Source organism: Mus musculus, chromosome 3 (assembly GCF_000001635.26).
Source record: "Mus musculus strain C57BL/6J chromosome 3, GRCm38.p6 C57BL/6J".
Classification (NCBI taxonomy): Eukaryota; Metazoa; Chordata; class Mammalia; order Rodentia; family Muridae; genus Mus; species Mus musculus.
In genome coordinates, this window is record NC_000069.6 from 32425446 (window position 1) to 32451299 (window position 25854).

Below are 25854 nucleotides of genomic sequence, written 5' to 3' on the forward strand. Positions count from 1 at the left end.
GGCTGCCCACCAGGGATGAATGAAATAAAAAGCAAGGATTCCCTCCTGTGTGGGTTTGGCTTTATTTTTTGTGTAAGGACATTAGATGGATTTTGTTTGGGCAGAAAACTAGCCTGTTCTCTCCCGTGTCAGATTGATAGATATATTTGAGAAGCACTCCATATTTTTAAGTAAATGTGTTTTGTTTGATTTGTTTTTAGAGATTTTATTTTTATGGCAAATTAGATGGCACAGCAGGTAAAAGCCTAGAACCTCAGTCAGTCCTTGGGACCCCACACAGTACAAGGGTATCCAGGTCACTGCACACATGCTCGAGATGCTCACCCAGACACATGCACAAAATGAGTGGAATAAAAAGATTTCTCTTTTGATGGCTGGCACACGTGCGTGCATGTGTGTGTGTGTGTACACGTGTGGACTTAAGTGCAGTATTCATAAAGGCCAGAAGAGGCCATTGTATTTCAGGTAATTGTGAACTGCCTGTGTGAATGGTGAATGCTGGGAACCAAACTCAACTCCTCTGTATGTACCATATGCCTCTTCGTCCTCTACTTCCTCTTCTTCCCCTTTCCTTTCCCCTCCCCCTTCCCCTCCTCTTCCTCCTCCTCTTCTTATTTTAATTTGCATGTTCTCTCTTTTATTTATCTACCTACTTTTTTTTACTGTTCTGTCAGCATATATGCCTGCATGCCAGAAGAGGGCACCAGATCCCATTATAGATGGTTATGAGCCACCATCTGGTTGCTGGGAATTGAACTCAGGACCTCCAGAAGAGCAACTTCTTAACCTCTGAGCCATCTCTTCAGCCCAACAAGTCTCTATTTAGGTTGTTTTCTTGTTGCAAACCAAATTGGTAGAATTTATTTACATGTTTTCCTTGGCCTGGAAGTATTGCCAGATCAACATTGTGATTGCCAACAGTACAAGAGAAGACGTCTGTCACTCAGTTTTGAGAAACACTTAGAGCAATGCTATGAATGTTTTCCTTTTCTTAGTGTGTGTGTGTGTGTGTGTGTGTGTGTGTGTGTGTGTCTGTTTGTCTGTCTGTCTGGGGGTCGGGGGTTCCAGGCACTGAAACCATCACTGCCCTGCTATTTATTCAAGCTCAGAAGATAGGAAACTGTTGGAAAGAGGGAGCCATGATGGAGCTTTCTGATAATCCTTGATCTTTCTCCCCAAATCTTTTGGCAGCTTGGCAGATACTACAGATAAATCTGTTACTGTTTGGAATGCTACTAAAAGTATGTTTCGAAACAAGACGACCTTCTAGTGGAGCATTCTTAGATACAATTGGATATCTAGACTGTGTCTGCTAGAATCTTTGATGAAAGGTGCTAGTTCTGTCTTTGTTGAACCATGCTAGGCCAAATGTCTGTGAATGTAAGCACACATGCAAAGCAGACAGCCATAGACAGGCTCAACTGAGAAACCTATGGCTGACCTAAACTTCTCTCTTAGGCATGTTATAAGGTTGGTATGTGTACTTAGAGACACCAACATGCTTTTTAATGTCTATAGATGTGAGCGCTCTACCCAAAAAGGAGCAGTACTTAAATGTCTATAGATGTGAGAGCATACTACCCAGAGAGCAGCATTTGAATGTGAGCTCCAGTAATGAATAAGTTACATCCTCATCTCATGGTATAAAGAAATAGGGCATCATTTTAAAAAAGAAAGATACAAAGAATAGTGTGAAGCAAAGGAAAAAGGAATGTCCTGACTGAGGAAGTATTCAAGATGACAGTTCCTACTAAAGCAGAGAGTGACCACCTGCCTCTGTTTTGACAAGACTGGGTCATACACATTGTAACAATGCCATTTGAAAATTCAGAGGCTTCCAAAGCACTCCAGGCTCCTCAGTTATTAATTCTAGGTATTGAAGATCAGAGCTGTGGTCACTCTGGACTTCGGACTGTTTTGCCTTGTACCTAATCCTTCCTATCCCCTTACCAGTGCATGCTGCTGTTTACAGACGAAGCTGTTAGTAAAAGGAGTCGGAGAGTTGAGACAGTAACGAAGAGCACAGTAGTACTGCCATTTCTAATGGGAAGTATTAGTTACTCTTTTGGGTTCTGTGTTTTGAAATCATAACTTACCAAGTCCTGCCTGATACTGAGTGGGCTTTCTGGAGCTGCCTGACTTACCCTTCATTTCTGACTGGCTGGTCTTTGTTCCAGTGAAACTAGGATGGTCTCCCTTGACTATGAGTCTTGGTTTCTTTCCCATTGCTTTGTTAATACCCTGTAAGTAGCAGCTTAAGTGAAAAAGGTTTATTTGTCTGGCTTATAGTTTCATCATTGTAGGGAAGACATGGCAGCATGGAGGGAAGGCCAGGTGACAGGAGCCACGGGCTCACTGGTCACATAGCATCATCACCATGCAGGAAGCAGAGAACAAACAAGAAGTTGGGCCTCCCCAGTGCCCCACTTCTTTCAGCAAGCTGGGGGCCAAGTGTACAAACGCATGAGCCTATAGGAGCCGTTTCATGCTCAGACCACAACACTGTCCTAGGGTGATGAGAGGAGTAGTCTCTAGGAAACTCTAGGTCACATCCTGAGGAGAACATTGTGTAATTAAAATCACGTGCTAGTATCAAGTCCCCCTGTCTTTTCTGCACTCTCCTCATAATTGCATTTCATAAGCCTCCCTGGCCTGTTCTTCCTTCCCTGCTTTTACTTTGGGTATTGGCATCCAGCCTAGGCACCTGCTAGGCAGGTGCTACCATCTCACAGCTCTGTCTCCAGCTGCCTAAATGCTTAGTCTCCTTTGGAGTTGAAATGTTAGCTCACCTTAGTGCACACTGAAATTTGATTTTGCTTTTGTTATTGTCCTTGCATTTTCAGTTTTGTAGGGAATCAAAACAGAACCTTAAGCATGCTAAACAAGTACTCTTATCATTAAGCCACACTTTTGGCCTATAAAATTAAATTTTTCTACCCCTCATTTCAAGATATGGTTCGTATAGTAGTTGTGTTTTTAAGTTCATGATTTACCTAGCAACTTAAAACCAGTATTACTAATTCGTATTCGTTAGTGGCTCTGAAGTGAAACTGATTTTGCTATCACATTAGAATCTTTTAACCTGCCTGCTCAGGTCATGGTCCTAAAGGTCTATGTTTTAGCTGGATGACCTGGTTAGTGCCCTCTTGGCAGGAGGGTCAGCAGTTCAAGGTCATTTTTTTCTACATAGTGAATTCAAACCCAGCCTGAGCCACATGAGACCCTGTAAAATCTACATTTTATACACACTGCTCACCTAGATCCTAACTGTCATTATTTTTAAAAGTTATCCACACACAGATACTCCTAAGCCACCTATTGACCTCATCAGGAAACTTTGGTTTCTTGCTGCAGTAGTTATAGAAATATATTTTTATAATACCTTTTATAGTTCTGTGAATGTGAATTTAATATGAAAACAAATTGCAGCCCTTACTTAAGGGTTTAGAGTTTCCTTCATATTGTCATGAGAATTTGATTTCTACTCTAGGGATCTTTGTGTGTCATTGAAAGCCTGTTTTCTCATGGTTAGCTTGTAAAGGTCAGTGAAGGACAGCATTCTGAAGGAAGTGGACGGAGCATCTTTCCAGAGCTTGTGCATATCACAGCTGTCTGTTTGGACTTGTTCCAGCTACTGCCCAGTGGCTCTTACAAAAAGGAAATCTCAGAGGCCAGACCGGGGCTCAGAACATGGTGCTGAAGGACACTTGCTTCCCATGAATCGCCCCTCCATGGGATGTGTTTATAATTAGACATCCCATCGCCATGCAGCTGGCCTCAGAGCACTCTAATCTCTTTAGATGCCCTCAGCCTCTTGCTTACCATCCCAACTGCTTGCTTTTTTCCAGCCCTTGATGTTTTCCCTGGAATAGTTTCTTTTTTCCCCCACTAATTAATTAATTTATTTACTTTACAGTGCTCCCTTCCTCCCAGTTCCCCCTCATGGCTCCTCCATTTACTTTCTCCTCCCCTTCATCTCTGAGACTGGGGAGGACCCCTCTGGATACCAACCCACCCTGGCACCTCCAGTCACTGCAGGACTAGGCCTATCCTCTCCCACTGAGGCCAGACAAGACAGCCCAGTTAGGGGAACAGGATCCACAGGCAGGCAACAGAGTCAGGGTAAGCCCTTGCTCCAGTTGTTGGGGACCCACATGAAGACCAAGCTACACATCTGCTATATATGTGCAGGGGACCTCCTAGAATAATTTTATAATTTAGTTTTCTATTTAATTTTCTATTTTTTTTTTCTATTTTGTGTGTCACTTTTCCCAAAATCCTGGAAAAGTCACAATCTAGTAAGAAGTTAGGCATGGTTATAAATTACTTTAATGAGCGTGTAAAGCTACAATATAAACACTACAAGAGGCTGTGGTAACATTAAGGAAAGGATTAATTAACTCAAAATATTTACAATAATCTTCACCTAGGGTAATCAGACTATTTATTAAGCATGTTTGAATCACATTGCTTCTGTAGCAACCCACAAGGACATCTCTAATTCTGCTCTATGTCAGACTAAAGACTTGCTTGGAAATTTAAAGATTTGGAAAGTATATTTCAATTTTCTGGCTAGTAGCCAAATAAAGAGATGTAATAGAGATATAAAACTAAATGCTCTTTCCCATTGACTTAAGAATAATTGTAGGAAGTACCTTGTGTATGCCAATACATAAGAATCAGAAATACATAGTGGCTATTCAAAAAAATGTTTGCACCTTCTGCGTGTGTGGACCATGTACGTCCAGAAAATACAAGGTGCTTGCTTGCTTCAGCACTTGTGGTTGTCGCGTGCTTAGGCTGCCAATTCAGACAGCATAGATGTACCTAAGCTTACAGATAGATGTTTCCAGATGGCTTATTTATTGCTCATGTCTTTCTGATGCAGATAGAATACGTATTTGTAAAAATATGTTTTAAATATTTATTTCTAAAGTCAGAGATGGACTGCTTTGTTCACCTGTTATGCTAACTCCCAATCTACAGTTGTGTAATAGTTCTGCTTCATAGTCTGGTGTATAGCATGAGTAGTAGAAGGGTGTGCTGCAGTGACCCAGCAGCTGGCCCAAGCTGAGAAGTGACTGTCCTATGGTAGAAGACGTGGGGTAGTCCTCCAGTTCTCACAAGCTTGCCATGGGCTATGGGCCAGAACAGTGGTTGAACTTGATAATGAGGAGTGTGACTCACCAACAGAGGGAATAAATTACATATACATGCTTCTAAGAAAACGAGACCACCTTAATGGAACAGTTTATTTATGTAAATAGAATACTAGGGTAAGCAAAGCCAATTTTCTTTTTCCTTTCTGTCTTTGTTTTTCAGGTGGACATAATAGCATGAACCTAATATAGCACATGAGACGTAGAGGTAGGAGTAGTTAGTTCAAGGTCAGCCTAGGCTAATAAGATCTTTCCCTCAAAAGCTCTTTGTTGTATAAGAATGAACAGATAGTCTCAACGTTGTGAACCAATGGACTTTTCAGCAACTTATCCCCTTCTGTAGTAGCATGTATCCGAGTACTATGAGTTTGGGGTCTGCTTAGTTTGCATAGCTAGTTAATGGCCAGCCTGGGACTATATAATGAAACTTGGTATAAAAAGCAAAGATAGAATGCTTGCATGTGTGGGGCCTTGGATTTAATCTCCAGCAGCTTTCTTAAATGAAAGTCCACTTTCTAATGGTTACATCTCTGATCTTTGGTTTACTTACGTGTAGAGTGTTAGTGCCTACATCCCAAAGGATTATTGCCAACACAGCAGTGAAATGTTAGTTGTAAGGTCTCTTTGCCTTTTTTACACTTCATGTGTGAGCTCTGGGATAGCAGTTTTGTTCTGAGTGAGGTTGCCATGAGAAGGCAGAAAACCATCAAACAAATAGAAAGGTCTATGTCCTAGTTATTTCTGTGAAGCTAGCCAGTCCTTGTTTTCCAGAATCTTCAAGGGATTATGGCTAGGATCACATTGCTTATCAATGGAAAGAGAGTTAGATTGTGAAAAGTCTGTTACCTATAACCATACCATTATACAGTAAGCCATAAAATCAATAACCTGTCTATCCTGTTAGCCTTCCCTTTTGTTCCTAGAAAACAAGTGAGATTCTGGGTTATTGTGTTAATAGGCGTTCAGTGATTCTGTAATGTGGACTTTATAGCACTATTCAGTTAAAAACAGAAAACAAAAACACAAAAACAAAAAAACCATAAACAGCTACTGTGTTAAGTGTGGCTATGGTTTAGTTTTCTTTGTATTTTAACTTTTGTATTCTTACAGAAAGTCAGAACTCATTTGGCATTTGTTTTGGGGGGAGGAGTTAAATGCCCCCAATGGAGGAGCTAGAGAAAGTACCCAAGGAGCTACAGGGATCTGCAACCCTATAGGTGGAACTACAATATGAACTAACCAGTACCCCCAGAGCTCGTGTCTCTAGCTGCATATGTGTCAGAAGATGGCCTAGGCGGCCATCACTGGAAAGAGAGGCCCATAGGTGGTGCAAACTTTATATGCCTCAGTACAGGGGAACGCCAGGGCCAAGAAGAGGGAGTAGGAGGGTGGGGGAGCGGGTGGGGGACTTTTGGGATAGCATTGGAAATGTAAATGAAATAAATACCTAATTAAAAAAACAAAACAAAAAAACCTTTCATTTAAGTTACAGTTCAAGTGCACAGTTAGTAATTGTGCACACGGATTTGATTTATCTGTTTTGCTTTGTTCTTTACTAGGCGGTGAATTTTCTTTTAAAATACAGGGGGTACATGGGACTAGATCAATAGTTGAGTGGTAAATGTGCTTGTGCTACAGACCTGAGGGCCTGAGTTTGAGCACTACACCCACAGTAAACTGCACGTTATGGCATAGTTTGGAGAGGAGGAGATGATCAGCACATTTGTGAGGTTTGCAGGCCAGCCAGCCTCACCTACTTGGACAGTAATTAAGGAAGATAGTAATGCCAACAACTGTTTCCCCACATACAGGTGCATGTATACCTGTACACATTTAAATAAAAGCATGAGAGACAAAATTGTTACATTTAAATCTGGTTGCTCCAGTGGATCTCTTCTATAAATTTGAAGGATGTTTTCAACTTTCAAATATATTTTTCTGCCGGGCAGTGGTGGTGCACGCCTTTAATCCCAGCACTTGGGAGGCAGAGGCAGGTGGATTTCTGAGTTCAGGGCCAGCCTCATCTACAGAGTGAGTTCCAGGACAGCCAGGGCTACACAGAGAAACCCTGTCTCGAAAAGCCAAAAAATAAAAAAAATTTAAAAGTTAAAAAAAATTATTTTTCTTATATTTAGTCATGCTCTTCCAGTTGTTGTTTCCCAGGGCTTACAGAAAGCTAATGATTGCAGGATTCCTCTGCCTTGCTGCCACCTTTGATGTGCTGTCACTGTGGAGTACCTCAAGACCATTTGTCCATCTTTGAGAACTGCTGTGGTACAGATATCTAAGTAGGTTGGGATCTTAGTCTAGGTCATGCTGCCTTGGACGTTTAGGCGGTTGTAGTAGTCTCTACCCGTGGTATCAGGGTAGGGATGAAGGTGGAGAGGAAAACTAAGTACAGGAGCTTAGGATGGATAGATAAGTTAGATGTTGGTGAACCTGAAACTGAGGGTGGCAGGTTTGTAGATTGTGTCATGCCCCTCCCTCCCTTCCTTCCTTCCTTCCTTCCTTCCTTCCTTCCTTCCTTCCTTCCTTCCTTCCTTCTTTCCCTGTTTAATTCCTCTGTTTCTATACTATGTTCTGTAGGCTATCTTCTCTCCCTACTTCCATTGAGTCAGCTGGGCACACTGTTTATAGAATCTATTCACCATAGCTTTTCTTCTTCTCTGGAATTCAGAGTGTAATTATTATCACACATACCATGCTATTTTCACTCTGAACTTCCTCTAATGAAGGCCAGAGGAGGACATCTGTCTCATTCTTCCTTACCTACTCTGGTGGTTTGAATGAAAATGATCCCCAATGGCTCATAGGGAGTGGCACAGTTGGGAGGTGTGGCCTTGTTAGAGTATGTGTGGCCTTGTTGGAGGAAGTGTGTGTGTGTGTCAGTGGGGATGGTCTTTGAGGTTTCAAATGCTCAAGCCAGACCCCTTGTCACTCTGTTCCTGCTGCCTGCTGATCTAGATGTAGAACTCTCAGATACCTCTCCAGCACCAAGTCTACTGGCATACCACCATGCTTCCCATCATGACAATAATGGACTAAACCTCTGAACTATAAGCCAGCCTCTTTTCCTTAATAAGAACTGCCATGGTCATGGTGTCTTTTTACAACGATAAAACCTAAGACACTACCTACCCAGCACCTAACAGAACCACACCCTTGGTGAGGAACCAGTATCTCTAGTTCCTATGTGCTGGTATCATGTGCCACATGAGTAGGATGTTTGGGCCTTTTCATGTGTATGAGTTCTCATCTGAATGTATGTCTGTGCACATGTACATGGCTGGTGCCGATGGAGGCCAGAGAAAGAGTGAGTTGGAATCCCTAGAACTGGAATTAGATGTGGTTATGAGCTTCTGTGGGCTAGAAACTGAACCTGAGTAGGGAGGATCTCTGCCAGAGCACCGTGCCCTCTTCCTTGCTGCTGTCTCTCCCCTCCCCAGGACCTTCTCACTTGGCATCTCCTGCTTGACTTCTGTGCTGCTTGACTTCTCAGTGTCACTGAGTGGAAGAAACCCTAAAAACAGCAGGAAATTGCCTTCTGTTTTCTCGTTTTTAAGAGGAGCCTTGGAAGGCATGTGTGTATGGGGGCTGGGGACTTGAGCACTGGTACATTGTCCAGATGTGGTCAGAGGACAGCTCTGGGAACTGGTTCCCTGTGAGACCAGAGATTGAACTCAGGTCATCTGATTTCCATGGCAAGCACTTTTACCCATGAGCCATCTCAACAACTGTAAGCGTGCATATTTTAAAGGTTTTAATGGCATCTTCCAAATGAGTCCCCAAGACTGCTGTCATCTAAAATATTATAAGTATTTAATCCGAAGTGGGGTGACACAGAGAGTTAGTCGTAGGTCCTTCAATATTTAAAACAGTCCATCTCAAGAATATTAAGAATTGGCACAGCTTAATCACCATGCTTCAAGGAAAATAATTGATGATATTTTGTTATGTAACAATATACTTTAAAAACCAAATTGGGGGCTAAGAGTGGCACCAGCCTTTAGTCCCAGCACTTGGGAGGCACAGGCTAGCCTGATCTACAGAGTAAGTTCCAGGGCATCCAGGCTACCCAGAAAGAAGCCCTGTCCTGAAAAAGCAAAAACCAAAACAAATGAGGCAGAGAGGTGGATTTGCAATTAAGAACACTTGGTGCTCTTGAAGAGGCCCAGAGTTCACGTCCTAGCATTCACATCAGGCAGTTCACAGGCATCTGTAACTTCAGCTATACCTGTGTGAATTTGATGCTCTTTGGCCTCTGCAGTTACATATGCACACATGCAAAAATAGAATACCTTTAAAAACAGAATGGAAGCCACTTATAACCCCAACAGTCAGCAGGTGGAATTAGAAGCATCGGAACATCAAGCAAGGCTAGTCTTTGTTATATCGAAAATTCGAGGCCAGGCTGGACCGTCTTAGACCCTTTCTCAAACAAAACCCCAGAGTGGTCTAAAAGTATCACTTAGACAAACAACCCAGCCCCCTACCAACAGAAAGGAAGTGACAGGGACTAGAGAAATGGCTTTCAGTTAAGAATGCATACTGCTCTTTCGGAGGAACAGAATTTATTTCTATCACGCACATCAGGCACTCCCTGCTGCCTGTAACTCCAGCTCCAGGGAGATCTGTTCCCTCTGTCCTCTACAGGCGCCTGCACTCACATGCACACATTCATTAAGATTTAAGATAGAGCCGGGCGTGGTGGCGCACGCCTTTAATCCCAGTACTCGGGAGGCAGAGGCAGGCGGATTTCTGAGTCTAAGGGCAGGCCTGGTCTACAAAGTGAGTTCCAGGACAGCCAGGGCTACACAGAGAAACCCTGTCTCGAAAAAAACAAACAAACAAACAAAGATTTAAGATGGAAAGACTAAGCCATTTAATTTCACATGACTGCATATGCTGGGTGAAGAGAAAGAAGGAGGAGTATCTGGGCTGTATTTACACTTAAATAAGTCAGGACCCGTTACCTAAAAGATCTGCCATGTCTGTGGCATCCTCAAATGATAGTAACAGTGGCAGAAGCCATCTTCGTGTGTGCCAGGCAAGTGCTCACTACTCCATCCCATCCCTAACCTGTTGGCTGCTGCTACTTGAGACATGCTTGCTAAGTGTTCCAGGCAAGCCTTGAACCTGCAAATAAATCCCCCTGCCTCAGCCAAAGGAGCTGAGGTTGCAGGCCTGCACCACCAAGCCTGGGGAGATGGTCATTTCTGGTTGAGTTACAGCTTGCTTTTTCATTCTTCCCATTGCTTGTTTTTGTGAGACCCAGCTTAGAAAACCTATTCAATATTTTTAAATTTTCATTAAATCTAATTAAATGCAGGTTATTTTTCTACTGTCTTCTGTAATAAAATCTGTGTAGCCTAGTTTAGAGCAACCATCTAGATTAAAACACATAAGTTATTACTGCTCTGATTAGTCAGACAACAAGTTGTGACCATTTGCACTTCTCAGTGCTGTCGTCAGTGTGTGATCAGCAATTGCTTCTCTCTAACAGGTGGTTTTCTTCTTTTGTTCAGGGCACTGTTTGGAGACAGTCGTGATTCTGACTCCATAAGGCGGTTTTCTATGTAAAGTTTGCAGAGGGTCAGAGCAATGCCTCCACGACCATCTTCGGGTGAACTGTGGGGCATCCACTTGATGCCCCCACGAATCCTAGTGGAATGTTTACTCCCCAATGGAATGATAGTGACTTTAGAATGCCTCCGTGAGGCCACACTCGTCACCATCAAACATGAACTGTTCAGAGAGGCCAGGAAATACCCTCTCCATCAGCTTCTGCAAGACGAAACTTCTTACATTTTCGTAAGTGTCACCCAAGAAGCAGAAAGGGAAGAATTTTTTGATGAAACAAGACGACTTTGTGACCTTCGGCTTTTTCAACCCTTTTTAAAAGTTATTGAACCAGTAGGCAACCGTGAAGAAAAGATCCTCAATCGAGAAATTGGTATGATATAATTTTCAGCTAATTGACACTGTCATTGCTAAACTGCAAATAACTATGATGCCTCCTCTTTATTTTATTCTTAAGATACTTTGAATTATTACCTTTGTAATCTTTGAGTAGATTTCTATTTAAAAATATAAAGTAGGGTTTTTGTTTTTATGGTTTTTTACTACTGAGCTATAGAACTTCGTAACGCTTTGATATCCTGTAGGGTTTTACTTAAGGGAAACAATTAGTAGGAGGACTTAGATTTCTTATTAGCCAAGTTTTATTACTCAGAAAAAGTTGATAAAGGTCCTATCATAATATTAATGGATATATGGACAATGCATATAATTAAAATGCTTGAGGCCAACTCCTTTTTTCTTTTCTTTTTTTCTTTTGGTTTTTCAAGACAGGGTTTCTCTGTGTAGCCTTGGCTGTCCTCTTAAAAATGGATTTATCAAAACATTTTTTTAATTCATAGAAACTTTCTTTTGTGCTTTTCTAAATGTGTGTAGTTCTCCGTTTGTAAAAACCACTTCTGCCCTACATTGTTTATAAACATCCTATTTTTTTAGGTTTTGTTATTGGCATGCCAGTGTGTGAATTTGATATGGTTAAAGATCCAGAAGTCCAAGACTTTCGAAGGAACATTCTGAATGTTTGCAAAGAAGCTGTGGACCTGCGGGATCTCAACTCGCCTCATAGCAGAGCAATGTATGTCTACCCTCCAAATGTCGAGTCTTCCCCAGAACTGCCAAAGCACATCTACAACAAGTTAGATAAAGGTAAGGAGGCGGTCCCCGCAGCGGACCTTGTGTTGCTGTAGCTGTGCTGATTGCTGCACGGTTGCCTTTTGGTAGCTGGATCATGCGCCTAAGACAAGGAAGGGCTCCTGCACCCTGAGAGCTGAGTGTGGAGTAATGACTTCTGGATAGCAGTCACTCCTTCTTACTGACTCACCCCTTGGTAAATGCTTATCTCACTGACACTCAAGAACTGAGTTTAGAATTCACTGTTGCATAGAATACTAACAGAATTAGAGCTGATTCTCCTTTTAAAGTTTAATGTGGCGTTAAGCTCAGCCATGGGTCCTTGTGATCCACTCAAAAAGGAGCCTTGGATGTTGTGTCTTTAGACAGATCTTTACCTCTATTTGGATTAACTAGATATGGTTTCTGGTTGTGCTTAGCGGAACAGTGAACACTTCTCGAAACTTGTCTTCAGAGAAATGAAATAGACACAGCGATGCACCTAACGGTGTTTTTTGGTTACAGGACAAATCATAGTGGTGATTTGGGTAATAGTCTCTCCAAACAACGACAAGCAGAAGTACACTCTGAAGATCAATCATGACTGTGTGCCAGAGCAAGTCATTGCTGAAGCCATCAGGAAAAAGACTCGGAGCATGTTGTTGTCCTCTGAGCAGCTGAAACTCTGTGTCTTAGAATATCAGGGCAAGTATATTCTGAAAGTGTGTGGCTGTGACGAATACTTCCTGGAAAAGTACCCTCTGAGTCAGTACAAGGTGAGTGACGGCACCACACCAGAGCTGCATGGCACAGCGTTCGGATGATGAATATTCATTTTAGGAAGTACCACTTGTAAGCTTATTTTTATTAGTATACTTGAATTTTGCTTAATACTGATAGTGAATGCCAGCCAAGTCTTGTACCACTGAGCTATATTTATGACATATGTGTATTTTATGTGTTGGCTCATATTCACCCCCTTTGGGATGAGTGAATTTCAGCCAGTCCCTTGTCTATTTATGTTTATGTTTAAATAATGCAATTATTTTAGAGTTGGAAGACATAGCAGTTACACTAACCACAAAATACTCATTTCATGACCTACCTGCTCCTACAAAGGATGTGGGGACAACATTAAAATAGAATCTTGGTTTATTACATTTACTACTAACCTTCTTCCTCTCTTTCTCTGGTCACTGAATAAATCCAGCTGAGAAGCAGTGGTAGCATACACACACCAGTTACTGTTTAATAAGAGAGACAGTGGCCTTTAGTTGGTGATAAGTGGGAAAATAGGGAGTTATGATGTATATACAGTAACATAGGCTAAAAATCCATGTGTAGGGGCCAGCAAGATGGCTTAGTGCATAAAGGCACTTGTTACTACCCAGCCTAATAACCTGAGTCACATCCCTGGGACTCATGGTGGAAAGTGAGAGCCAGCTTTGTGAACTCTATGCACTCTCTGTGACATGCATACAAGGACACATGTACACATATGTACTAGGGCTCTCTTAGGCGTGGGAAGATTGAGCAGTTGGTAAAGTGTTTGTGTATAAGTGTGAGGAGGAACTGTATTTGGACCCCAGCACCTCATGAAAGCCAGGCATGGCCGGCAGCCTGTGTCTGAGGATCTCTGAAGCTCTGTGCCCGGTCAGCCTGGCCTTGGGAGCTCCCTATTCAGGAAATGATCCTCTCTCCATGAAGCAGACAGTGACTGAGGAACATGTCTGACCTTGAACTCTGTGCAGAAGTACAGCCTGCTGTTTCAAAAGGGAGACCCACCCGTTTTAACATTTTAAAAAATAACTCTGTTATTCTGAGTCTTGTTACTTATTATTTTTATTGTTTGGGATTTTGTTTGTCTAAGACAGAGTCTTATATACCCCAGGCTGGCTTCAAACTGGTCATGTAGTAGCTAGAAATGACCTTAAGCCTTCATCTTCTTCCAGTCACTTCCCAAGTGCTAGAATTACCAGTGTAGGTAACCATACCAGTTTGTTTATGGGGCTTCATTGTTTCAATTCAGTAAATGTTCCTCAGGAACTACTTGGAGGGAGTAGGGTGGGGTTTGACCCTGAGAAAGGCTTAGCTGTCAGGGTTGACATGCACTGTCAGGCTTACCAAAGGAAGCTGCTTTTCTATTACAGTGATCACTTCTGATACTGTTGTAGTGTTTTGCAGTTTAAGAGTAAAATAATAGTATCAGAAGTTGGCCCTAATTTTTTTATTTTATATAAATATATTCAGAGGTTCTAACTGCATTATAAACAGCTACTATCAAGTGTGGTCTATGTTTAATTTTTAAAACCACCTTTGTAAATCAATGTGTAAATATTCATAATATTCCTACATGCTGTCATAGGAATGAAGTGCCTTATGTGAAGTCCCTCCCTCTGTGATCTCTTACAGTACATAAGAAGCTGTATAATGCTGGGGAGGATGCCCAACTTGATGCTGATGGCCAAAGAAAGCCTATACTCTCAGCTGCCGATTGATAGCTTCACCATGCCGTCATACTCCAGGCGCATCTCCACAGCCACACCCTACATGAATGGAGAGACATCTACGAAATCCCTCTGGGTCATAAATAGTGCGCTCAGAATAAAAATTCTTTGTGCAACCTATGTAAATGTAAATATTCGAGACATTGATAAGGTAAGGCCAATGCTGAGGTTTGCTCTGTGGAAGTCTTTTTGTAATTAGCCTCTGTGGAGCACAGTACAAACTGTTGACCTCTGTAGTTTTTCAAGTGACTAGAAAAACACAAATCTCAGAAAATAGAAACAATTCATGAATTCTGTTTGAGGTATACCTGCCTTCCCTTTCACACAGCTATGGTTCTGTCTATAATTAGAATACACATAATTGTAGGCTTCTTAAAGTCAATTCTTTTTAGAGTCTGTTTAGTAAAACAGTGATAGGAATTAAAGAGGATCTTTTTTATAGTCTTTATTTAATCCCATTAAGTGAAAATGTTGACATCTCATAGCAGAGCTTTTAATGTCTTTGTGAACTGTTCCTCTAGCTTCAGGAGTTTGAAGTAACACCTGATACCAGCTTATCTTGGAAAAGGAAGGTCTCTGTATTTCATGCATAGTGCTACAGGCTTGTAGCTCTGCTAACTTCATAGTGGTCAAGAGGCTCTATCAGTTCATTGTAAAGCTATACAAAGAAACCATCTGAACAGAACACTTCATTTACATTGATTCTGTTGAGTGTTGATTTACCTATATATAAGTGTGTGTGTGTGTGTGTGTGAGTGTGTGTGAGAGAGAGACATGTATGTATGTATATACATGTATATAGTGTACATTTTTCTTTCTTCTTTTTAGATCTATGTTCGAACAGGTATCTACCATGGAGGAGAACCCTTATGTGACAATGTGAACACTCAAAGAGTACCTTGTTCCAATCCTAGGTAAGAGGGTGTTTACACGTTATTAGCTTTATGCCAGTTATCTGTATCTCCATTATTTACATATAGAACATAAGGACTTTTTGTGACTGGCTTCCATCTTTCCATTGTTTCAAGGTCAAAGACTTGTTCTTGATTTAAGACCTGAACTTTAAGGCAGTCTCTCCTTCAAATGACTCCCAGGAACAGACACTTAGGAATTCAGTTAGAGAGTCTGAGTGAAAACGGCCTGCTGTGGGAAAGCAGGTTGCTGGGACCCGGAGATTCATTCTCGCTTAGGCTTGCTGAGGACAAGTGAAAGGCGGTTGGTCCAGAGCTTGCAGGCCTCCTGTTTCCTTGTCTTTCTTGTGAGAGATTTTTGAAGATAAGACTCAACCCCTTGACTGAAGATGGACTTTATAGAATGCAGTAGAGCTAAGTAGTGAGACCTCAAAGAACTTCCACAACAAAGTTAGACTGAGTTCTGACAGTCAAAAAAGAAAAAAAGGCAATCTTTGTTACATTCCCAGCATTGATGAGTGTCCTAGAGCCTAGGGCAAGTTCAGGGTGATAGTCCCTTGTCTGTCAGGGTGAGGAGAGGCAGTTGTCACCTTACCTGAGCCTGTCGCTCAGTCGACATCATTGAGGGTAGATGGTACACATGACAACAGTTTCATATCCTGTTCTTCAGACTTTTTGTTTGCTGGAGTAGGGGGTTGGCTGATTGTAGGAGATTTTAAAGGAACAGTATTTTTGAGGAATCAATCCAAAAAATTCCAGGAGCCCTAAGCAGGGGCCCCAGAATAATCTGTCCTGGTTGTTTCAAAACCAAGAGTAACACTTTACAAAAGGAAGAAGTAAGATTTCAAGTAGTTGCTACTGTGTTGACATTTAGAAAAAATAAAGTAACTATTAAGCCTTCTGCCTTTTACTAGCTGCGGGAGGAGGATCAGGAGTGTAGGTAGCTACATCTCTAGCCACATAGTTGCTCAGAGCCAGCCTGGGCCTCACTGACCACACCCTGACCAAACAAACAAGTTATAAAAGTCTTACTTGTAGTCTTTACTTCACAAAGTTTCTAGTTAGCACTGGAGAGGTGGCTCAGCAGAACTGCTCTTCCTAAGGACCCAAATTCAGTTTCCAGCATTCCCATTGGGCAGCTCATAACCACCTATAACTCCAGTTTCAGGGAATGCATCACCCTCTTCTGGCCTCTGCAGGCACCTGCACTCACACCCTACAAACACAGCACACACAAAACAATAAACATTTATCTTTCAAAAAAATATCTTTTTTAAAGTAGAGGTTAAATCCATGGTAATATGAAAATGTTAGTAAAGCATTTATAAAAATAAAAAATCAGAAATTAATATGAAATTATTGGAAAGATAGGAGAGTAGACTTGGAAAAATGTTAAAATTTTATTTATTTGTGTGTTTGCCTGAATGTATGTGTCCAGCCTGTGGCTTCTGCACCTTTATTTCAGTGTTGGATTTGGGTTGTTAGCAGTTGGAAGATATGGATAGTTAAATTAGCAGTCTGTGGATAGCACATTCCTGTGTTTTGTTCACAGTGGAGCTGGGACATAGAGTATACATCTGTTCATTTTCCAAGGCTTTCCAGTTTCCGTTTGGTTATAACAAATGATGCACTTAGTCCTAGTGCATGAGGTTTCTGCCTGGTGCATTCCTGGCCACCTGTCCTTTGTCCTGTAGTGCGTCACCCTTGAGGTATGACGAATAATACTGACTCAGACACCACCCGCACCCCAGCTTTCTGAGACAGGGACTTACTGTGTAGTTCTGGCTGACCTGGAACTTGCTATGTAGGCCAGGCTGGCTTCAGACTCATAGCGTAACTTAACCTCATGAGTGCTGGGATAAAGGCGTAAGCCACTCTACCCCCAACTTTTGGTCATTTTTATACAGTTCTGAAATGTATCTTTGTTGGATTGTCACTTGCCTTGTCTTTAGTGTTGATGCAGTATGGAGCCATGTGTACACTCAGGATAAAGCTTGGTTTGTCAATTTTCTATAGGTGGAATGAATGGCTGAATTATGATATATACATTCCTGATCTTCCTCGTGCTGCGCGCCTTTGCCTTTCAATCTGCTCTGTTAAAGGCCGAAAGGGTGCTAAGGAGGTAAAGTATCATGCTACATAACCAGCTGTGGCTCCCCAATCCCCCCCCTCCCCCCCTGGTTGGTTGGTTGTTGTTTCAGCCTAGTCCTGCCATGTATGTAACCCAGGGTTCCCTTGGACACACAATTGCTCTCAAGTATGGATGGTAGGCATGTGTCACCATGGTGGTTTTTTGTTTGTTTGTTTGTTTGTTTGTTTGTTTAGTAAAATGCTAATTGACTAAAGCCTTGGGAAATATTAGTGACCTTTTCATTTAAGAGCGTATTGGAGCCGGGCGTGGTAGCACACCCCTTTAATCCCAGCACTCGGGAGGTAGAGGCAGGCGGATTTCTGAGTTCGAGGCCAGCCTGGTCTACAGAGTGAGTTCCAGGACAGCCAGGGCCACACAGAGAAACCCTGTCTCAAAAAACCAAAAAAAAAAAAAAAAAAAGAGTGCATTGGGAGAGCCTGAGAAGTCCGTTTCTGATGTATAAGTATGTCATGAGTTCATGTCAATATAATTTGTTAACCACTGAGTGGCTGCTGGAGTGACCACACACCTCACTCTCGGGCTGCTTCACACATCCCTTTGAAAATAGAGAAAAGGCAGAACAAAAAGCCTTTCAATTTTGAAAAGCCACTGTGGCTTTGGTAGACTTTGTGTTCCTTTGGTTATAGAGATGACTGTTGAATTCTCCTCCCAGAGAAGCATATTTGGAAATGTGTGATTTATTCACAGAATTGTGAATATTTTCTTTGTTTCATTAAGGAGCACTGTCCGTTGGCCTGGGGAAACATAAACTTGTTTGATTATACAGACACCCTAGTGTCCGGGAAAATGGCTTTGAATCTCTGGCCTGTACCGCATGGGTTAGAAGATCTGCTGAACCCTATTGGTGTTACTGGGTCAAATCCAAATAAAGTAAGCCTTTTATTTTCAGAAATTAGTTTGTTTATGACAACTAAGCATAATATATATTCAATAACCTGTGTTCTCTCTTATAGGAAACTCCATGCTTAGAGTTGGAGTTTGATTGGTTCAGCAGTGTGGTGAAGTTTCCAGACATGTCTGTGATCGAAGAACATGCCAATTGGTCCGTGTCCCGAGAAGCTGGATTCAGTTACTCCCATACAGGACTGGTGAGGACACCCTGAGCTTCCTCTGTCTCCGCAGCAGTGTCTAGAGATGAGCACGTTCTTCTCTGTGTGCAAGGGTTGTGTGGCTCAGTAGTCCTGGTGTGGCTACTGTTGAGCTCTGTAGTAGGACTTCAGTAAAGAACATTTTCTATATCCTTGTATTCCACCTGTACCTGTTTACTCTTGCTTTATTTAAAGCCCTGTTAGATGCCACTGTGTATACAACATTGGTGTAGATGCTCTAATGACGTTGTGGATCATAGAGCATGGTATGGTGAGGGCACAGAGGTGGGAAGAGCAGTGCTATGCTGAGAGTAACTGAGGTGTGCAGGACATCCAGGGAGAACCAGGAATTGAGGCTGATGTATAAACCCGAGGGGAACTGTGACGCAGCAGAAGCAGCTTTCCATCCCACCACAGTAGTCAAAGTCTCCAGACAGTGTGCCTGTTCACCTCGTTGTCTAAGCTTGAGCACCAGGGTTAGGAACATCAAGAACTGCTCACTAAGCTTGCTGATTAATATTGAGTGGAGGTTGTGACATGTGCCTGGCCAGGCAGAGTGACAACGCGTAACAGCTCCTTTCCGAAGAACAGCTTAAACCAGTTGTCTTCCTGTGTACACAGTGTAAACACAAGACAAAATAAACTAAAAGCATTTCTTTTTGTAGCAATGGTAATACTTTGTAAGAATTTAGATTTTGTGAATTATACTGTCTTTTATTTATTTTTATAGAATATAGAGAACACTTTGGTTTGCCATTTAGATATATAAGAAATGTTTCGAAGTGTAAGAAAATTGTGGAGCCTTAGTCTTCCTAGATATTAAGGTACTTTTCTATTTCATTGCTTCCATGCTCGGGGAAGACTAACCAAACACAAAGATGTAGAGGAGGAGGGTATAATAGCCTGGAGAGTCAGCAGAACACTCCAGTCAGTAGTAACATCTCCAAGAAGAGTGATTTAAATGAGTCTGCAAATAACAAGTTTATAAAGGTTTTTTCCCCCCTTTGTGATGTTTTTAGACTTTAATTAGACAGTTTTCTCACTTTCCCTCCTTGGGAAAATCATAGGAATGTGGGCATCAGTGTTTCTCAGGCTCAGCCTACACTGAATGCCAAGTGCATCCTGTTTGTAGATTATGCTGTGTGTGACAGAATGCTGAACCATATTTATGGCCTCTGAAGCACTAGCACTAAACTCACGATCAAAAATGTCTCCAGAAATAACCAGAAGTCCATGGGAGACAGGGAAAGTCACCCCACCTCAGAGTCACAGCTTCAGACTTGATGGTGAGACTTGTCTGTAAGTGCGTTGTCAAACAGTGTATCCTCATTAGGATAAAAGGAGTGGGGAAAGTATTTCCAGTGACAGATAGTATTTATGTAGAGTTAGTAATCGAATAAGAGTGATTCAATCTCTATATTTTGTGCCAAAAACTCTATCCCATATGTGGTATTTATTTCATGTTCCATGATGTGTATCACTTTTTATTACTATACACTGAGAAAAACAAGGGAGTTGGCTATAAAAAGATGGCTTGTTCTTACAGAGGACCCATATTATATTCATATTTGATATATATGTGTGTGTAATATATATTACATATGTGAATACACACACATCATGGCTCACAGACATACAGTTCTAGGATCCATTGCCTTTGTCTGACCTCTGCAGGTATAAGACATGTACACAGACCACAGCTAGACATCTGTAGATGTAAAATAATTTTCTCACCAGGGCCAAGAAGTGGGAGTGGGTGGGTGGGGGAGCGTGTGGGGGACTTTTGGGATAGCATTGGAAATGTAAATGAAATAAATACCTAATTTAAAAAAATCTAAAACAAAAAATCGAGGAAGGGAAGACGTATTTTTGGCTCCTGTTTAGGGGTCTTTGTTCCTCATGGTGGGGCAGGTGCATGGAGCAGAGCAGCTTCATGGTGGTGCTCCAGGTATCTGCTGGGTAGGGAACAGAGGAAGCCTAAACACAGCCGTCCTCCTTCCCTCTGCTCTGTCCAGGTCTCCCCTGTGTTAGCTAATGCTCCTACCTCAGGGTAGGCATTCCTCCTCCTCCTCCTCTTCCTCCTCCTCCTCCTCTTCCTCTTCCTCCTCCTCCTCCTCCCCCCTCACCTCTCTAGAGCCTCTCACAGCCATGATGTGCTTTGCTAACAGAGCTTTGCTCAGTCCACTCATGCTAGGCATCCAAATTGAGCACCATACTGTTCAGCAGCAAAATTGACTCCATACATTTCTACATGACGGAATGTAGAAGGCAGATAGATATGCAGAGGCCTATGAAAGTAAAATAGTGATGAAGAAGTCTTTCCTTGATCATGTGATTTTAATATAAATGAAATGATTTATAATGAAATGATGAAATAAATGATTAAAATGATTTATAACTGTTGAACATGAAAAAATGGCCATCTTGTTGTTTTCAGCAAAAGTATGAGCCCTCAGTGTCAAACATTCTCTTATGACAGTGTTATTTATAGTTTCACAAAGATATTTCAAGGTGAGATACAGGTGAGAAAACACTAAGTTTATTTTGCTTAGATTCTCATTAAGATACATAGTACAGTTGTCTTTCCTGATTTTCTGTAAATTATTTCATATTAACATAAACATTTCAAAAGTACAGAAGCAGATGGAGTCCGTTGCACGCTGATGATAATTAGTAATGATTTAAGACAACAGGTTTCTGGTCTAGACCCATGTAGTAGCCTCCTAACTGATTTCCCTTCCTTTTTTGGAATAGCTGCAAAAGGCGACATGAAACATAGATCAAATCATGGCATTCATCCCTTAGGTAGCTCTCAGTAAAACACTTGTCAGTCTAAGCTGCCAGCTCACATACTAGACCCCTCCCTCCTCTGCTGTCTCTGTCCATAGCCACTGGCTGTTGCTCTCCCTAGCTGTCTTCCAGTTTCTCCATTAGACAGACTTCCTGTTTAGAAAACTCTGCTACTAGAATGGGTACTCTTTGAGAAGAATCTACTTTGTAACACAAACAGCAAGAATGAAAGTGGGTGCAGAACATACTTAAAAGTGCTTGTTCAATGATAATGTTCACTTAGATTGTCCTCATTCTGTTGTATAACTTCAGGATGCATGAGTACATAAAGACCACTAACAAGGAGGACACCCGTTTTGTATAATGTATTAATAAGCATCTGTAATCACAGTTCAGATGTCTTGTGTTTTGTAAGTGGTGGGAAGTGTGTGCATGCCCCAGCTTACATTACATGTGCAGCTCAGAGACAGCGTTGTGGAGTAGGTCTCTCCTTCAACCATGTGAGTCCCAGGGATGAGCCCCAGGTTGTTGGGCTTGGCAGTAAGCATCTTTATCTAATCAGTGTGCCTCTCATGGGACCTCTTGGTTTTGTTTGGTTGTTTTGTTTCATTACATGGTAATACTCAGGGATAATTTGGGGTGTTTGTTATTCAAAGACTTAGAGTATTTAAAGAGAATAAATCTATCTTTTTCCTGGGATTACATGATAAGTTTGTTACTTTTTGTGTAGTTCCTTAATGTTGAAATGCACAGTGCTTTAATGATTGAGCTCATCTTTTCATCTTTTCATCTTTCTTAGTTTACATTTAAAAGCTTGCCAATAGTTACGAGGATGATTTAGCAAGGAACATGAAAGGGTTTGCATTTTTATTTTAGGATACTACTACCTTTTCATCTTTCTGTCACAGCAGTATCAGGCTATATAGTTAGTGGAGTGTAGGAAGAGCCTCATCAGGGAGAGGCTCTTCCCCTTCGCCAAGTCTAAGCTGGGAGTCACTGTTCTACTTGTTGGTGGTGATAATAGCCGCATACCTGCATCTGTTCTACAGGTACTATTTTAAATGAGTTGAGTGAGAATAACAGATTGTTTTTGTAATAGTTAATAAGCTATGTGAGGTTTATTAAGCACCAGTTTGCTTTTTCAAATATGTATTCATGAATATCCAAGGAAATCATGGCAGAGAAATCCATATAAAATCGAGCTTTATTTTACAGAGTAACAGACTAGCCAGAGACAATGAGTTAAGAGAAAATGACAAGGAACAGCTCCGAGCACTTTGCACCCGGGACCCACTATCTGAAATCACTGAACAAGAGAAAGACTTCCTATGGAGCCACAGGCAAGTGTGGGGAGTGAGGCTCTCAAGGCTGAAGGCCGAGGGACCTTCTTCCTGTCAGGGACACCGTGTGAGTGACCCAGCACACACATCATTTGGTTGTTGTTTTGGAGGTTGAGTCTCTCACTGTAGTCCAGGTTAGTTGTGAGCTCAGGGTATAGCCAGGCTGCCTCTTCCTGGAAGTCCTCCAGCTCAGCCTCCTAACTGATGCTGGGATTACAGGTGTTCCCCATCACTCCTGGCTTGGTGTTAACCATATTTCTTACCATACCTAGTAGAATAAACAAGACGTAATTGAAATGTTACTTTCTTTATTGATGGTGACCTTTTCAAAAGTATGGATACAGATATTTCTTTCTAGAAAAACATTCTATGTTGATACATAAACATTTAAAAATTGGGTTTTTTTTGTTTTTGTTTTTTCTTTTTTTGTTGGGGCAGGGTTTCAGCTCAAACTGGCCTTGAACTGTAGTTAAGGATAACTTTGAGCTTATGCTCCTGCCTCCACCTCCTAAGTACTAGGATTGCAGGCATGTAGCCCCACACCTGGTTTACAAGGTACTGTAAATTGGTATGAAACCCAGGCCTCGTGCATGCTAGGCAAACATGTCACCAACCTAGGTACATCCACATCCCCAAGCTTTTTAAAAGAAAATGTTTTTAATCGACGGTAGTGATTTAATCTGCAGCCGTCTACAAGCTAAGCACATACTCTGCAACTGCGTTGTCACCCCAGACTGACAATTTGTTTTTCTAGGGTTTTTTTAAACATGAAGTTCAAGCAGGAACCCACGCATGCGCTCATGTGCGTGTTAGACCAGTTCTTCATGGCTTTGTTGGCTTACATTTTTCCTTATGAAAGAAACAATCCTGCTGCTCCTTGAGACGCTGGTGCATTTTTTTTTTCTTTATTACACTGCACTTGTGATTGTGGGGTGGGGCTCTCTTATGACACAGTATGCATGGAGAGACTGGAGGACAGTCTTGAGGAGTCAGCTCCCCTTTCACTGTCTACACACATCATCAGGCTCGGTGGAAAGCACCTTTACCCATTGGCTAGCTCACCGGCTCCCTACACTGGTGCATCTAACCGAAGGAGTTATAGTCCATAATCTATAGAGAATCTGTGAAGCACGGATCTCGTCCAGTAAGCTCATGAAGTTCACAGAGGTGAACTGTTGGAGTGCCTGAAGAGCAGAGTCGCAGAGATGTAATTGTTCTTACCTCTCAGCTCACCTTTATCCTCCATTTGAATCCTTCATCTTTACCATTTTATCTGTATCTGAGTAGATACGAAATAAATGTACAACCAGAGCCTTCAACACAAGTTTGGGTGTTCATGTAGGCTAGTAGTAATAAGAAACTTAGAAGTTGATTCTGATGCATGATGGGAATAAGATGTTAGTCCTTCACATGTCGCCATGGTCTTTATTATCTCCCCAACAGACACTACTGCGTAACTATTCCTGAAATCCTACCCAAATTGCTTCTGTCTGTCAAGTGGAATTCCAGAGACGAAGTGGCCCAGGTGAGATTATTTAGAGACTCTTGTGCAGTACCCATGGGTTGATTAAATCAACTCTCAGAAAATCCGCATCAATTTAGAGGAAGAATAAGACTAAATTATTATGATAATTAAGAAAATGCCAGTCATAATCATTTTCATATGTAAAACTAATAGAATTTAAAAATATAAAGCAAATTAAGATAATTCATTTAAGCTAAGTTTAAATAAGATGTTAAAAACAGTGTTTTAGACTTTCACATACCATTTATTCTTTTTTTTTTTTTTCCCCTTCACCCCACGATTTACTCTTATTCTCTGTTCGCAGATGTACTGCTTAGTAAAAGATTGGCCTCCAATCAAACCAGAGCAAGCCATGGAACTCCTGGACTGTAACTATCCAGATCCTATGGTTCGGAGTTTTGCTGTTCGGTGCTTAGAAAAATATTTAACAGATGACAAACTTTCTCAGTACCTCATTCAACTTGTACAGGTAAGATACCAGAAACTGAAATGCTTTGTTCCACCTCTGTACAGCTTATCAAAGTAGCAGCATTAGTTTTATGCTTTTTAAAAATCCATTTATTACTTTATGTATAGAATTTTTTTTCTTTAAGTTCAGCCATAGAGAAATGGACCTGATTCATCTGAATTTTTGTCGCTTTTCTTCTGATTCCTCAGGTCTTAAAATATGAACAGTATTTGGATAACCTGCTTGTGAGATTTTTACTCAAGAAAGCATTGACAAATCAAAGGATTGGCCATTTTTTCTTTTGGCATTTAAAGTAAGTCAGATTATTTCCCTAGTAAGTGCATGCGTCTTGCTGCTGCTGCTGCGTCTGTCTGGAAAGCTGCTCTATGCTGCAGGCCTGTTGCACAGTTCTTTTTTTGGAATTAAATGACCAACATAAGTCAGAACTAAATTCTGCGTGGTTAGTACAAATATTTTTGAAGGATTTGCTTCTATTTTGAGCCAAGTAAAATTTGCCAGATGCAAATTAATGCTGTGGTAGGTTTCACTGTGTACGTAGATGACATTGTCCCAAAATAAAAGTCTATCTAGGAATTCAGAGTGATGATGCCAAATTACCAGGTTTCTTGTGAGAAAATAAGCTAAGGTAGGAGAATCCCAACTACCAGCCCAGCCTGTGCTTCATAGAGAGATGCTGCTGCTGCTGCTGCTGCTGCTGCGTGTGTGTGTGTGTGTGTGTGTGTGTGTGTGTGTGTGTGTCTGTGTGTGTGTGTGTCTGTGTGTCTCTGTGTGTGTGTGTGTGTCTGTGTCTGTGTGTGTGTGTGTGTGTGTGTGTGTTGGGGGGATGAACAACTTTTGGAAGTGTGCTATAGTACTCAAAGTTGTCACAAACTACCTAGAGTACAAGAAATTTAGAAACAGGTTTGTGTCTAGTGTAGCTTTGTTTTTTGTACTTTTTTCCTGTTAAAGTAGGTATTTAGAGAAGCTATGTTTAAAATAAATGTAGAGGCAGTTGGGAAAATGTAAACATGCTTGCAGGAGACTTGGAAAACTCAATTAGCTTTTTACCTGCTTCAGTTTACTTTATTATTCTCCTTTTCTACTTGCTCCTTTTGTATTTTACATTGAGATTAATGAATTAAAAGTAGCTAAAATAAAGCCTAAATCAGTAGAATACCTAGTTTGTTATTAAATTTACACCTCCCTACCTGAAACACTTGGTTATTTTCTTCTAAATTGGTCGGTTT

General features: G+C 41.4%; 1 protein-coding gene across 2 annotated transcripts in view; it reads left to right on the forward strand.

The window, feature by feature from the left end:
- Positions 1-25854, forward strand: part of Pik3ca (phosphatidylinositol-4,5-bisphosphate 3-kinase catalytic subunit alpha) — a 69048-nt gene that overhangs the window by 28381 nt on the left and 14813 nt on the right. The window contains exons 1-13 of one of the 2 annotated variants that reach the window (XM_006535410.4): positions 4967-7447; positions 10685-11112; positions 11673-11882; positions 12372-12622; positions 14259-14504; positions 15182-15267; positions 17281-17386; positions 18134-18286; positions 18370-18504; positions 22510-22634; positions 24078-24159; positions 24464-24628; positions 24817-24920. In XM_006535410.4, coding sequence (XP_006535473.1) covers positions 10761-11112; positions 11673-11882; positions 12372-12622; positions 14259-14504; positions 15182-15267; positions 17281-17386; positions 18134-18286; positions 18370-18504; positions 22510-22634; positions 24078-24159; positions 24464-24628; positions 24817-24920 — 2015 coding nt within the window. In that variant the 5' untranslated portion in view covers positions 4967-7447; positions 10685-10760. Of the gene's footprint in view, positions 1-4966; positions 7448-10684; positions 11113-11672; positions 11883-12371; positions 12623-14258; positions 14505-15181; positions 15268-17280; positions 17387-18133; positions 18287-18369; positions 18505-22509; positions 22635-24077; positions 24160-24463; positions 24629-24816; positions 24921-25854 lie in introns of those variants that run through there. The other variant, NM_008839.3, reaches the window with a different exon arrangement.